The sequence below is a fragment of the Heliangelus exortis genome, chromosome 2 (genome assembly GCF_036169615.1).
Source record: "Heliangelus exortis chromosome 2, bHelExo1.hap1, whole genome shotgun sequence".
NCBI classification, from domain to species: Eukaryota; Metazoa; Chordata; class Aves; order Apodiformes; family Trochilidae; genus Heliangelus; species Heliangelus exortis.
This window is the reverse complement of record NC_092423.1, coordinates 25,133,531-25,148,348: the sequence shown is the minus strand read 5'-3', so window position 1 is coordinate 25,148,348 and position 14,818 is coordinate 25,133,531. Positions and strand designations below refer to the sequence as shown.

The 14,818-nt window shown below is 42.8% G+C and overlaps 1 protein-coding gene and 1 long non-coding RNA gene across 2 annotated transcripts; one reads left to right on the top strand and one right to left on the bottom strand.

Annotated features, from left to right (window-relative positions):
• The first annotated feature begins 1,174 nt into the window (after positions 1–1,174).
• On the top strand, positions 1,175–5,198 carry LOC139792242 (uncharacterized). Its single transcript, XR_011724195.1, has 2 exons — positions 1,175–1,872; positions 3,375–5,198. It is a non-coding gene; the product is annotated as an uncharacterized lncRNA (long non-coding RNA).
• Positions 3,158–13,586, bottom strand: ASB4 (ankyrin repeat and SOCS box containing 4). The gene is made up of 5 exons (XM_071735263.1): positions 13,296–13,586; positions 10,829–11,128; positions 7,494–7,984; positions 5,704–5,817; positions 3,158–3,962 (listed from the first exon to the last, which is right to left on the bottom strand). Exons 1-5 carry the CDS (start codon positions 13,504–13,506, stop codon positions 3,774–3,776), a joined length of 1,305 nt encoding a protein of 434 aa, XP_071591364.1. The 5' UTR covers positions 13,507–13,586; the 3' UTR covers positions 3,158–3,773.
• Between the last annotated feature and the right edge of the window lie 1,232 nt (positions 13,587–14,818).

Here is a 14,818-nt window from a genome sequence, read left to right as displayed (position 1 = left end):
TGTGCAAACAATATGGTCTTGATGCCACTGCACATAGTATAGCTCCTATGTTGTATCCTTCCCCTCCTGCCTCCAGCATCACTGGAAAACTAGCCTGTCTCAAGGACAAATGGTGAAATTTTTAAGGACATGTTGTCTGGAGGCTAAGCAGAAACTGGTCAAGATTTACTCCTTCCATTTCCTATGTCCTGAGTTTCTGCTTTGCAGTCTCTGGCTCTTTTTGGCGTTAAGCCAGCCAGGCAAGAAGCAGTGTTGGACAACTGACACAATCCTTCTGTTTCAGGCTCATTGTTCTTGTATCTAGAGGCTGACCAAATACAAATAGATATTTAAAGGTCTTGAAGGAAAATACATTCCTGAATACTGTTAGGTTGACTCTGACTTTGATTTTCACCAACACACTCTCCAACCCATGGAATTTTGAGTCAAGCCCAAGATGTCAAATCAGACATCAAGAGCCAGGTTTAAAATTATCAGAACAACACTTTATGAAGAGGATGTTTGTATTTCCATGAAGAGCTGCATTGTGGCTCTGCACTGGCCCACAAAACCATGCAGAATGTCTTTATGTTCATAGATGTGACAACCATTTGTCAGCTATGCATGTGGCTTTAGAAGACCTCTTCATTTACACTTAAAAAGCACAAGGGTCAAAACATGTAATCCCACTGTTAACCATTGAGAAGTCATTAGGGGAGCTGTGGGAAAGGGCTTGCAAATGGGGAAGGATAGTTCACTCTTTGTGTCCATCTGTGCTTTAAATATTCTAATAGGCTGTGAAATGCAATAGATATGTCTTAGACATGGCTACATCTCTACTAAGAAGCCAAATGGCAAAGAGCAACTCATTTCACAGGAGACACCAAACAGCTCTGAAAACAATTTTCTGTCATTTTAAGTCATGACAACTTTCAAATTTGCAATGTAGGGGTGACAACTTGGTATGTCATTATTCCCACCTACAGTTATCCATCTGTTGCAGCTTTGAAAATATAAAAGCATGATGAGGAGTTATATGACATTGTTAAATTTCAAGGCATCTGCACTAAGTCAGAAAAATAAAACTATTCATCCTTTGAATTTAATATATGATCACCTTATTAACAGGTACCCCCATGGCTCACAAATCCATCCAGTGCATAGAAATAGAATACAGTACAAGAAAAAAAAAGAAAGAAATGCTAAAAGGTAACAAATAATGTTTGCTTACTGTTGGTCTTTCTAACTCCAACAACAGAGGCAATTAAAGTGCATCCATCCTTTTTTTCTGTGATAGGGATGTTCTCCAGTGTTTTTAACAGCTTGCAAATTCCTATGACTATAATCAGCCTGATCCCACTGTGCACCCTGTCAGATACCACAATGGCTATAATCTGCCACCTGCTTGGTACAAAGCTTGGAAGTAAGGCTGGGTGCCCACGGAATAAAAATTAAGTGTGTTCACTGCAGAAGGGGAGGATCAGAGGGAATTTAGGAACACTGGCAACAGCCTTTTTTCTTCTTTCTCAGCAAGAGAGTCCTCACTACGACAGGTCAAAAAAGGGCTGCTATTGTTCTGTCCTCCCTCTTCCAGATGCAGAATTTTGCTTCCAAAAGCAGTCAGTGCAGGGATGTGTTCCAAATAAAATCAGCTACTTCCATCTGTGTCTTCATGGTGTACCCTGCTTATCCCACTGGCAGACAGTACAGAAAAAAATAAATATTTTCATGCCTTGACCACTTTGCAAATCTTCCTCATGCCTGACTCACATAGACACATCACCTAGAAAAGTGTTGGGTTTAGATAACCCAAGCTTCCTCTGTCTTTCCAAATTCACTAGTTTTCCTCAGAGCAGAATTCAGTGGGTCTCATTGACCTGGAATTGCTTCAAGGTAATTTTTCTGTAGGCAAACTGCCCCAGATCCTGATTGTTCTTCCCTGTAAATGACTGTAGTGTCTTTGATAGAGATAATTCTGCAACTCTCTAGAAATCTTTCTTTGGTTTAGTAAAGTAAAGGGAACTATAGTACAACTTCATTCATATGAGAAGGCATCTTCTCATGGTCTGTGTTATCTTTGAAATTCTCCATAGGAAATGGAAACAGTTAAAAAGCAACCTACTTTGCTGTCTAACTAAAAATTAACAGATCTATGAACTGGATTCTCTCCTAACACAGCGTACAAGCTTTTATTCATTAAAATTGAGATGAAAGGAAAGAGAAGTGATTTATAACACTAAATAATCTGCATATTTCTTCAAGTGCTATTATTGCTACTTTTTGAGACACAGGGAAAGTGAACAGCTTTGCTGCTCCTGTCCTGCTGGTAAGAGCCTAGTGTGCTGTGGGTTCTCTTGCAAATAGATGATAATAATAATGTTAAGGACCAACAGCTTCACTGTCAGAAATGCAAGGAGAATTCAGGAGTTACTGGCTCCCAATGGTGAGCATGGCTCACCTCCCTTTTAACCAAGCCCAGAATTGACAGGGTCTAAAAAAAGTGGAAAAGCACAGATGGATTACATCAAACTAAAAATGGGAAGAAATAGGGGCTGTAGTTGTAGGTCAGATCACACACTTGCCCTTGCTGCAGGGTACTTTGTGTGTGAACTGCCTTTGCCCTGCATTTCGTTTTACTGAACAGAAGACAGTACTTGGTCAGGAGAAAAAGGTTACTGCAAGAAGAGAAACCAGCACTGTCAGGGCCCAAAGCACAGAGCCTGAAAATTAGTGAGATGGGGAGGTCTGTAACAGCACAGACAACTCATCTTCACCTTAGTAACACCTTTTGGTTAAGGTGGGGTTCCTCTCACCTGCACTTAGTTGCTAAAAATTATGTGTATAGTCCATGTAAGCAGGCTGGGTTTGGTTTCCTGAACCAGGTTCCTTTTATAGACAACCAGGAGAACTGTTCGTGTTCTTCCCGGATCCCATCCAGCACCATCCTGAGGGATATGTAGGTCCTGAGGGATAAACTGCAGTTTACAGTGCTAAGTCCATTCTACCTGCATTCCTCAACACCAGGACATGAAATCCTCATTGGTCACAGGGGGACTAGAAACAGAGACAGCATGTGTTAAAAGCTTCCTGGGCAGGCATAGCAAAGTACAGCAATTTCAGTGATGCAGATTTCACAACTTTGATTGATTGTGGAAAAAGTTCTTACAATTAAAAAGGATATTATTATGACAAAGTTTTATAAGATACAGACAGGTGCAGTGTACAGTGAATTAACATTGAATTGAGAGTCAATCCACAGGAAAATAAGGAAATGACTGAAATCCTGTCTGTGGTCACAATTCAAAGCAGTTTGTACATTTCTCTTCTGGGAAAGCATTTCTGTGACACTAATAAATGTCTTTTTTTTTTATTTATAATGGTATCTTTTCTTTCAGTCCGAAAATGGCAGCAGAAGAAAATTACAGTGAAACAGTATCAAAGGTTGCTCAGATTGAATCTAATGCTATCTAGGAGAAATTGCAATAAATACCAAAGGGAGCAGAAGCATTGTGTAAGCTAGGGTGAACAAAGGATGGAAGTCTGCACCCCTGTGTTTTTTTGGAGGTGGGTGTGGGGGCTTTCCAGCTCTGCCTCCCCTGGCATGACCCACATCCTGCAGCTGCAAATCCTCAGTGCAGGGAAAAACAGGAGCTCCAAGGAAGATCCAGTAAGTCCTAGCCCAGCTTCATGCTGGCGTGCACTGTATGGGAGTGAAGGGCTGCATCAGGGTCCTGCCTGGATCTCCAGCACCCTGCAGAGGCGTGAAGATATGGGAAAGGAGATGCTGCTGTGGCTCAGTAGATGATTCCTTCTGGTTCCAGCAGCAAGTACTTCTTCATGGATGAGGGGATGGAGAGCAAAGGAACTCCTCGGTGGCACCTTTCTGACAATATTGCCCGAATAGCACATCTGCATAAGTGCATAAGTGTCCGTGGTGTATTGCTGCACACAGCAAACAAAGAGTCATAGAAATCCTGGTGCCGCTGTACAGTAAAAAAAAAAACAACAAACACAAGTGTGTTTTAGGGTAATAAGGCTGTTTCCCCTGCCCACGTGCAGCCCTTGGCAGAACAAGGTAAAGAGCACAGACAGCTGTCCTGTCCCTTGGAAGCACACAAAGCACCAGGGACTTGGGTTAGCCAAATGCCTTCACAAAATTCTTATGCTTGCCTCAAATAGTCCTTGTTAAGTAAAAGATGATGCTGAAATCTTAAGGCTTGGTGTGCCTTACATCCAGCAATTTGAGGTGGGGGTTCCTCCATGGTGTTAGTCCTGCTCTGAAAAGATGCTGCAGCCAGCTCAGGGTCAGTGCACATGGACAAGCTTACCCCCTAAGCCTCCCAGCAGGGCAGGGAGGCAGCATCCTGCCAGCACCACCAGTGAGCTCACTTGTGCTGCTGATGGCAAAACACCTTCAGCCTTCTTCATTGCCCCAGTGGCCTTTTACAATAAATAAAATTGCAGCTCCACAAGAAAAAGAAGTGCAAGTGTTTACAAGTAATGTTGAAATAAAAGAAGCAAATGGTAAATACAAGCGACTAGGTGTGACTTGACCTTACTTTATATACTTTTTACTTGACAGATCTCGTTACACTGTTTTTCAGATGCACTTTATAGCTTGAAAGGTACAGACTTGTGCCAACAAAATGCTTTTCCTTCAATTTCATTTCAAATTTGGAAACAGCTTCAACAACAAAAATTACAGTCTCAACAAAGAAATAGAGCAACTGTAGACTTTTCCAAATAACAATGTTTCAGTATTCCAGTTTAAAATTTTTGTTTGGAAAAAAAGAATTAATTATTTCCTTGCTAAACACACTTGTAGCGCAGCAAAGCTTTATTATTATTATTGTTGTTGTTGTTGTTGTTGTTGCTGTCATTAATAGTATTGCTATCATCATCACCATCATCAACATCATCAGCATCAGGAAAAAGACCTTTAAAAATTAATTTGTGTTCACCCCAAATGGTTTCTTTTAAATTTTTATTCTGAACAGATGACCTGAAGAAACAGTCTGACAGTTCCTCTGTCTGTATAACTGTGCATTATAACATGGATGGGGTTACTGAAACATCACTGATAATGCATAGCAGATATTGGTGCACTTCTGCACTGATTTGAAAATTTTCAAAAAGTTCAGAATAAAAAACTAGGTTTAAACTGGAATGTTAGACTGCTACTATGAGGATTTCTGAAATAAAAGGGTAGTTATGTTCAAGCATGTAGTTTGTCCCACAATTTTTCCTTTTGACATATCTTCCTTTTTTGATCTCTTATTTTTTCATTCAAATTCTCCCTTGTATTGCAGCTAACGAGTCCTGCTCACAGAAAATCAACCCATGCAACAGAACCTAAAGATAAATAGTCATTGGCATGTAACACAGTACTTCTAAAACATTTGCTGACTTAAAAAAATATAAATATACGCATTGACAGATCTGAAGAAACACCAGTCAGAGTCTTTGCACTTGCTGAGTACAGGGACAGCTGAGCTCCTCCAGGATCCCTAACAGGAGGTGCTCCAAAGGATAATGTTGCAATGCATATTTTTCAAAAACATGTATTTTTTCAGTGACTGATATGCTTTCATCGAGTGTATGATAATAAATGAGGACATCCCCTGAGATGTTCTTATCTTTAAAAAACATCCTCACTTTTAGTCGGCCAGATAGAGATTGCAAATAACAAACTTGGGTTTCACTTGCAACTAATTAAGAGCTTACCTCATAGACATCATCAGGTATGGCTGCTTTCCACTTTGATGTTGATTTGATGTGTTCATAGGTATTGACGACAACCTCGACAGCTCTGGGGTGGGAATGACAGGCTTGTAGCACCTGCAGGCAGGATGAGGATGCTTAGAGACCATGAGGACCACCAAGAGAAGCTGGGGCTAGGCTGGATTCTTGGCACTGTGCAGTGATGCACTGAGACAGATGCAGCCAAAGAATTACAAAAGGATATAATGGGAGATACAAATCACAAGCCACGTCTACAGTGCTCAGTGCCAGAGCAGCAGGAAACCCCAGGCTAACTCCAGTGAGCTGTGTGCACCCCTGTATAGCCCCAGAAATACTGGCTTAGATCTCCAGAGCCATGCAGGTTGCTCATGGGCGTAGCTTTATCATCTGATTCTGGAAGTAACCTTTTCATAGCTAGGATGAATGTCTTAACACTAGGCAAAGACATGAACAAAGTCCTTGCTCCAGGTCATGCAGCAAAGGAACAGAAAAAATCGCATCATATGAATTAAAAATTAATTGTGAAAGGAAAATTTAAAGGAAGACTAGGAGGTAACATAGCTCAGAAGTAAAGCTTCCAAGTCATACAAGTCCCCTGAAATCACCTGCTCTGCAGTAATTCTCTAGTAACTTACTCTGCAGTAATCTTAGCTTCATAGGAAAAAAATGAAAGTCTATTGCAACTCACAGTATGAGAATAAAAATTTGAATTCATATCTTACAGTGCACAATGTTGTTCCACACAGCAGACAGGCTTTGACAAAGAAACCTGCAGAAAATCCCTCTAGAATAAATAACATCCTACATATTTTACAGGTGACAAATGATGATTTGGAAGGCAGACCTGCCCCATGCAACAGAAAGGAAGTGGAGGCAGGAAGAGCAGACCCCCAGACCCAGCTCTTAAACTTTCTCTAGGAAACTGATTTTTTTTTTTTTTTTTAAGACAGGGCCACCTCATTCTGGGCTCAAGAGGGCACAACTGTAGGTTTGGAAGTTTATTCAGAGTCAAAATGTTATATATACATTGGAGAAGATGAAAAATTATGCTCAGGGTACAGGATAAGAGAGAATGAGTCCTGTCTACAGTGAGTTTACTTAACTGAGATACTAAAAAGTCTATCAGCTTCATTGATTTCTGTCATACCTTGGGCTTTACAGATATTCAGAAATTCTTTAGGAGGTGTACTGTGGTTTTGGTGTTTTTTTTTTTTTTTTATATTAATTATGAGCCCAGACCAAACATTTCCCCTTAATTTTTCACATTTCCTAGGAATTAGCCAAAGCTTTATTAAGATCCATTTAATTTTGAACAGATTTCAACAGATTTTTAGAAGCCAGAAAAGACAAACTGAATCAACTGGTCTGATTTCCAATCTTTGGTAAAAGCCATGAAATATGCATATGGTATAACCCATTTAAGCCCATGTAGAGCCAGGTTTGACAAAAGCTTGTGGGTTTTCTGAAATGAGACAGTGAATCAGCTCTGAAAAATTAGGATTGAACCAGCATTTAGAGTTTGGGATTTCATGTTGGTTAAGAACAAAAATGGGATCTGCATCTGGGTTCTGATATTTGCAACCATCATTTCACTTCAATTAAAGGACACCACTTTTACAGCAGATTGGCCCACAAGGTTTTGGGCACTTTGAGCCCATGGTTTAAAAGACTCCAGCAAACCCAAATACCACCAAACCCTGAAGTGTGGACCTCTCTTCCCATTCCTGTTCAAGACACTATCCATATCCCTACAATACAAAGGCATCCTTCACCTTGTGGAATTGCAGAGGATATATCCTAGCTGCTCCATGATTCAGTAGCAGTTGGTAGCAGATTTCAGGCTGGGCAGCTGGCCGCACAGATGTCACTTTTAGGATATACTGTAGTGGTGCACAGCCATTGACATCCATGATGTTTGCTTCTGCCCCTGCTTCCAGCAACATATGCAGCAGGATGTGATCACAGTTCCAGGCAGCTTTGTGGAGCGGGGATTTGAAATCCTCATCACGAGCATTCACTTCAGCTTTACAGTCTAAAAGCATCCGACAGACAAGGTGGTGGTCTGAGCTGTATATCTGATCCTTATAGTGCAAGGCCCAGTAGGCTGCACAGGCCAGGGGAGTCTCCATGTAGGCATTGAGAGCATCAACGTGTGCTCCTTGTTCCACGTAAAAGGCCACAAGCTCCGGGACACCCAAACGTGCAACCGTGTGCAGAGGAGTCTCCTCGTCTTGATTGTTTGTTTTTATGTTCACATTTGCTCCTGCCACAAAAAACAAAACAAAAAGATGATGGCAAAAAAAATCAAGGCAGCAAAATCCTGATTTGGCCATCTCTCTGCTTGAGCCCTGCAAGGAGAAGGTGAAGGTGCGCAACTGGCTTGAAAGACAAAAATGGAAATACAAACACCTAGGGACGTGGATTCTGCATTTTGAAAGTCCCTAGGAAACCCTTAGAAACCTCAGGGTTTTGGATCCAGGTTCGGATGTGGTAACTTGGCCTCGATCTGACAGAAGGTCTTATCTGAAACAGTATTTTGGATTGCCATGCTGGTCCAAATCTCTGTGTTAAGATGCTTTTTCCCTATAAATTAATAACTGAAGGGAAAAGGAGAGCTTTACTGCTGAACTCTACACCCTGAGAATGCCTCCTGCAGCACCTCACTGCCTGCCAGCATGGAAGGAAGGAAGGAAGGACATTTTACGACAAATCCATAGACGATATAAAAAAACCAACCACAGACCAAGTCCCCAGCTAAGGGTCTGAATCCTGTTTACCAGCGGTTCAGGGGGCGGTTCGGCAGCTGGAGCGGTGCCGAGCTTCGGTGCTGCCGAAGCTGAAGCAATAGCACCATCTGCTGAGCGCCCGGCCCGGCCCAGGCCCCCCTCCCCGGAACCACGGGCTGTGCCAGACGGATCCATCGGGCTGGAGGGGCAAAGGGCTCCTTCCACGGGTGAAGGGGCCGGTACCGAGGCTGGAGCTGGGTGGGCTTCAGGGCTCCTTGAAGCTGGGGCCTTGGCAGGCTGTCAGCAACTGATCTAATGGTGGCCTTAGGCGGCTGAAGAGGCCTGCAGGGAAGCTGGAGAGTGACTTTCTACAAGGACATGTAGTGATAGGAAGAAAGGGTAATGGTTTCAAACTGAAAGAGAGTAGGTTTAGATTAGATATTAGGAAAAAAATTCTTTAGTGTGAGGGTGGTGAGACACTGGCACAAGTTGCCCAGAGAGATGGGAGAAGCCCCATCCCTGGAAATTTCTAAGGCCAGGCTGGATGGGGCCCTGAGCAACCTGGTCTAGTGGGAGGTGTCCCTGCCCATGGCAGGGGCTTGGAAACAGGTGATCTTTAAAGTCCCTTTCAACCCAAACCATTTGATGATTTTGAGATTCAATAAACTACTCATGCAAGAGCAAGTGCATGAGTACAATGCACTCATGGTACATGGGTCATGGCCACCCCTCTTTCTCAGGACTCATGGAAGCCCTTACATGGCCAAATTTACACTAAAACTGAGATGTAAGGAAAGGGAGGAGCAGGAATCAGAAATTACCTCTGGGATGGAAAATGCCATCAAGCCATGTTGAGCGTTAGTTGTGTTAGAGGTCCATAAAAGTATCAGCAAGCTAAGTTTGGAGGTGGGAAATGAACAAGGCAGGAGTTTTCCTCAGTTGTCAAGCTGCTGAAACCAGAACTCGTAAAACTGTGCTTATCTGAATCAACCCAGTGTGACACCACTGACTGGAGGTGGCAGGGTGGAAGATTCATCTTGCTAAAACTTGGTGCAGTGGCATTAATCAAAACCCTGGCTTTGGCTGTTAGATGGTTCTGTGATGTGCAGGTGCACAGCTGCCATGTTTTGCTCTAGACCTTTCCCATTTTGTTTGGAATCACAGCATTAGTTCATATTGAAATTCACATTTATTGAGTGCTTTGGGTGGCTTGCAAAGTATTGCTGTTATTATTATGTTGCTGATGGCTGGGTGGAAAAAGCCTACAGAATGCATCCTTCCATTTGCATTCATCCTATGCTACATTTTAGAAGACTGTATTTTACTTCTAAGCTTTTCGTGGTAGCAAATTCAAGTCCTGCTGTCAGGACTCTTTGCTTTTAGGCAGGATACAGTTGGCAGCATTTATTTTCCTTTCTACCGAACAAAATAATATGTATCTTTCCAGCAGAAGAAAACCAGCATGGTTATTCATTTGGGACAGCAGATAGCCTTGCCCACAAAGCATACTTGGGCTCTGCATCTCAAGAGAAGCCTTCAATGACAAATATGTAGCAAAAAAAGTCCTACAAACCAAAAACAACCGAAAGAGTTTGTATTTCCAATGGCACAGTGTGATAGAGGAGCCTGTAATTTAAAACTCTTAACTGCCTGACTTTGCTGTACATTTTATGTCTGTCTTTTACTGCATCATGAGTCAGCATCGTTCTGTTAAGGGAACACTATGCAACACCAATATATTTATCCAGCAATTATGCCTACTCATAGCTTCATTTGTTATAGATGACCAGAAGCATAATGTGTTTTACTTCAGGAGAACAAAAAACTTTGTATCCATAGCTTTTTTCCCCAACCCCTATATAGATGCTGGAGTTTGGCTGCTGACAAATGAAAAGACAGTATGAAAAAACACACCCAGTTTTTCAAGGCCAGGCCTCAAAAAAGTAAGTGGTTGGAAGAATTTTACTGAGATCAAGGAACTTTGAATAAGAAAGAGGAAAAGATGTGCACTTTCAGGTGAAAATATCTCAATAATAAACTCAGGTAAAGAACATAGAATAAGAATAGAGAAATATAATGTCCCTGATTCAGAGGAGCCCTTCTGCTGAGGGACTGACCAGGCAGCAGGCTTGAAGCAATGACATGGGGAACAGCCCTGGAGTAGAGGTGGGTGGTGAGGGGGAGGGAAGGAATCAGAATCAGAGAAACTTCCTCTGATCAAAGAGATGGGGAAAATTAGTCTGAGATGAAGACACGAGTCAGCTGTGGATGGAAGGGATTCATACACATGTACTTTGACATATTGCCTCCTGAAAGGAACCACAGACCATGCCCACCATGTCTCGGCATGCCACAAGAGACCCTCCAGAGCTTTATCTTACCTCTCCAAACCAGCTGCTGGGCACAAGACATGGAGGTTGGTGTTGTGCAGAAGTGCAAGGGTGCCTGCCCACTCATGGAAAAGCAGTTCACCTTAGCCCCATGGCTGCAAAGGATCTTCAGGCACTCAACGTTTGCTGTTTCACATGCTATGTGGATTGCAGCTTTTCCATTGGGCCGGCAGTTAATTGTAGCTTTGTGGTTGAGCAGGACCAAAAGACTCTCCAGGTGTCCATACATGACAGCTAGATGAAGTCCAGTTGCCCAGGATATTTTTAATTTGTAGCTAGGCAGCCAATACCCTGTACAAAGTGAAAATGTAGTTACCATCCTTGGTAAAGACTTTTCATTGGACTATCCAGGTACTGAGAACAATTGAGGTGGAAGGAAAGGTTAGAGCTTTGCTTTAATTTATTGTAATTTCACCAGCTACAGCACATGAAGTTCTCTCAAGTATCATTTTTTCATTTAACACTTTGAGTATTTTCTGAATAGCACAAATGTGCCTTTTGAAGAGATGTTTCCCATGCAGATGTACTCTGAAGGCAGCTTTTTTTTTTTTATGTGGCCTGTGCAGACAAAAAAAAAAAAATAGAAAAAATGCTTGGAGCATTTGAAATGCCACCAGCTAAAAATTATGGGGAAAAGGTATCTTCTGACTGGCAATAGCTGATCAAAGGTAGCATTGGAATAAGAATGCAATATTTACTTAGGCCAGTGACTCAACAGATACCTCACCCTGCTGTTTCTGCGTGGGAGATTGTAGTATCCTGTGTGTCAGGATACTACATACTAGTGATGCATTCCACATAGATGACCACTGGCAATGTGGCTGCAGCTGTATCACAGACCTCCTGCCAACTACTGCCCCTGATGAACATGGAGTAAGGAGTTTGGATGCTGATGTAAATTAGGATAAAGTAACAAATAGAAGGAGTGTCACTTCAGTGTTAAAATTTTGCTCCAAAATATTTGGATTGCTGAAAAATTCACAAGCTTGTTTTTTTTTTTTTTAACTTATGAGCACGTGTAAGACCAAATAAAACTTAAATATTTGTTCCAAAAATAGGACTACATGCTTAATGACTACTCACAGACAGACTCAGAAGTGATTATTATAATCATAGAATCACAGAATTTTCAGGGTTGGAAGGGACCTTTAAGATCATCGAGTTCCAACCCCCCTGCCATGGGCAGGGACACCTCCCACTAGACCAGGTTGCTCAGGGCCCCATCCAGCCTGGCCTTAGAAATTTCCAGGGATGGGGTTTCCACCACCTCTCTGTGCAAGTTGTTCCAGTGTCTCACCACCCTCATGGTGAAGAACTTCCTCCTGACATCTTATCTAAATCTCCCCTCCTCTACTGTGAATCCATTCTCCCATGTCCCTATCACTTCCTGACATCCTAGAAAATTCCTCACCAGCTTTCTTGTAGTCCCCCTTCAGATACTGGAAGGCTACAACAAGGTCTCCTCAGAGCCTTCTCCTCTCCATACTGAATAACCCCAACTCTCTCAGTCTGTTTTCATAGGAGAGGTGCTCCAGCCCTCTGATCATCCTCATGGCCCTTCTCTGGAGACACTCCAGCACATCCCTGTCTTTCTTGTAACAGAGGCTCCAGAACTGGATGCAGTACTCCAGGTGGGGTCTTACAGGTATTTGCTGGGTTGCTGGGACTGCAGAGTTTATCTCCACACAGGACTAACTTCTGGCAAAGTCTGGTCATTACTATTTTCTAGACACACACAGTCTGTTAGCAAGTAGATAATGAAGTATGTTGATTTTAGTAGAAAGCAAACTTGTTTTATTGCTTTAAGTTTTTGGAAACTCAGTCAGTGTCTGGCTAAGAAATGGGGTTTGGGGCTTCTATACTCCCAATTAGATGTCTTTTCTGGTTGTGTTTTTCCAAATGATTTTTCTGGTTTAACAAACAAGCCCATCCTCACTTTCTGTCAGTTTGAAAAATAAATCTCCCATCCAGAAACATCCAAGGTCTGCAGTATCTCTTTATCTCTCCTGAGCTAGGAAGAGTTCACCTCTCTACTGCTGTAAACTGAAAATGGAAGAGTTTGAATATTTTTTTATTTCTAAAGGGTTTGTATATGTGACTGTGTAGATGCAAGAAATGTATATAGCAGACTTAGCCAGCATGTGCCTATTTTGGGCTTTGCAGCTGAGTTCTCTGCAGGGAAATGTCACAGGACTGCTCTTTCTGGACTGCCCTGAAGCTGCAGCAGCTGCCTCAGCAGCAGAGGCTCAGGCTGCTCTCTGGCCTGCCCTCCACCAAGCCCAGTGGGTACAGCTGATAAGCTCCCCTCCTGTGGTGACCACAGCTGTATGAACTTACTGAGATGTTGCTGCCTATCAATCAGCTCATGCTATAGCTTCAGAACAGACAAAAGGCCACAGTTTCTTGAAAAACACTCAAACCAATCTACTGCCTGGCTGGTGGATGCTGCCACATTTACCTTGTTTGTAGGATGCCAGAATCAGGTTTTCATCCTCCACTTCAAACACTGTGTCCACATCTATTTTCTTCTGGCTCAAAAGCTCTTCCAGTGTTTCAAAATCATTGGACTTCAGGGCTTTGAGAAAAGCCTTTTTCACCAACTTTGCAGCTGCAGCTCGAGTCATTCTCCCCTCTGTATTCTCTCCTTTGAATGCTTCCTCCAAATCCATTTCAAAATGTATTTGTTTGTGCTGTGCAGAGGGGTAGACTGAGGTCCCTACAGCACAGTTGCATGCTGAAGTTCCTGCAGACCAGAAGGTAATTTTATCACTCAGTCATGCTGATCTGTTTGTTCTATTTATATGAGGAGCATTTCAGGCATCAAAATGCCACTCTTAGATATCACCACACTCTTTTTATGAAAGCGAAGACAGACACACTAGCAATAACACCAAAATAAGTGTTATCTCCATGGGCTTTATACACATCAAGCTTCGTTAACCACATGGTTACCCTCCAGTCCTGCCACACACTTACATTAGAAGACACTAATCCCAGGTGTTGGTGTTCTCAACCTAACACTCTTCTTTCCTCTCATCATTGTCACTGCTGATTTATTTGCTGCAATAAGATGTGACTCTCTGTCTGCAGATGCCTTTTAAGTAGTCATTTTCAGTTAAAAATAAATAAATAAAAATTTAGGCAGTCTCTCTGTGGGAGGTAACTCATGCTTACTCAGGAGAGCATTGGGCATGTTGGTCCTGCTTTCATTCCTACAAGCATCAGGCAGCCCTCCATAAGAGTCCCCTCAGAAATGCCCTGATGTGTAAAGCCCCAAGGGATTGCTGTTGATCTAACCTGGTCCCCTGAGCAGCTGGACTTTCCTATTTGCTCAGGGACCACAAACAGTGCTCCTAGGAAGGATAAATGGTGGGATGAGGAGGCTGCAGGGCTGTACAGCCATATTACAGAGCAGGGGATCTCACACGCTGCAGACAGCTTACATGTGAGTTACAAAAGGGGTCATGGCCCCATAGGCTCTTCTTCTTGGTCACCCTCCATCTAAACTCAGACCTCCTCCCTCACAACCCCATCACCTACTGAACACTTCTTCCTCCCTCCCTTTTTCCTCTCTCTGTGACAGTCCTGTCCCTGTGTTGACAGCAGCCTATGATGACTCAAAGCCATCTGAAGTTAGCATGACCTGCTGCCATGCATCATGGAGAAGTGGGTCACACCTACACCCACTTGGGCTGCTGGATGAGACCATAGCTAGCAGGAAACTCTCCATCCTTTATTTAAATAACTATGCAAAGTGAACTCCATCACAACCATTAAGAAGAAACTTTCATGTTTATCCTTCCTGGAAGTTTGGCTGCTGAGTGGGCTGATGGGCAAATGTGAATCAGGTGATTTTCAAAGCTGGAGCAGCCTCTGTGACTGTAGGATTTCCAGAGGCCAGGCTCTTCACACAGCCCCATGGGGGCCTGTAGGACCCCTGCCCATGGGAATACTCCCCAGCCCTCTTCTAGACCCAGTGCT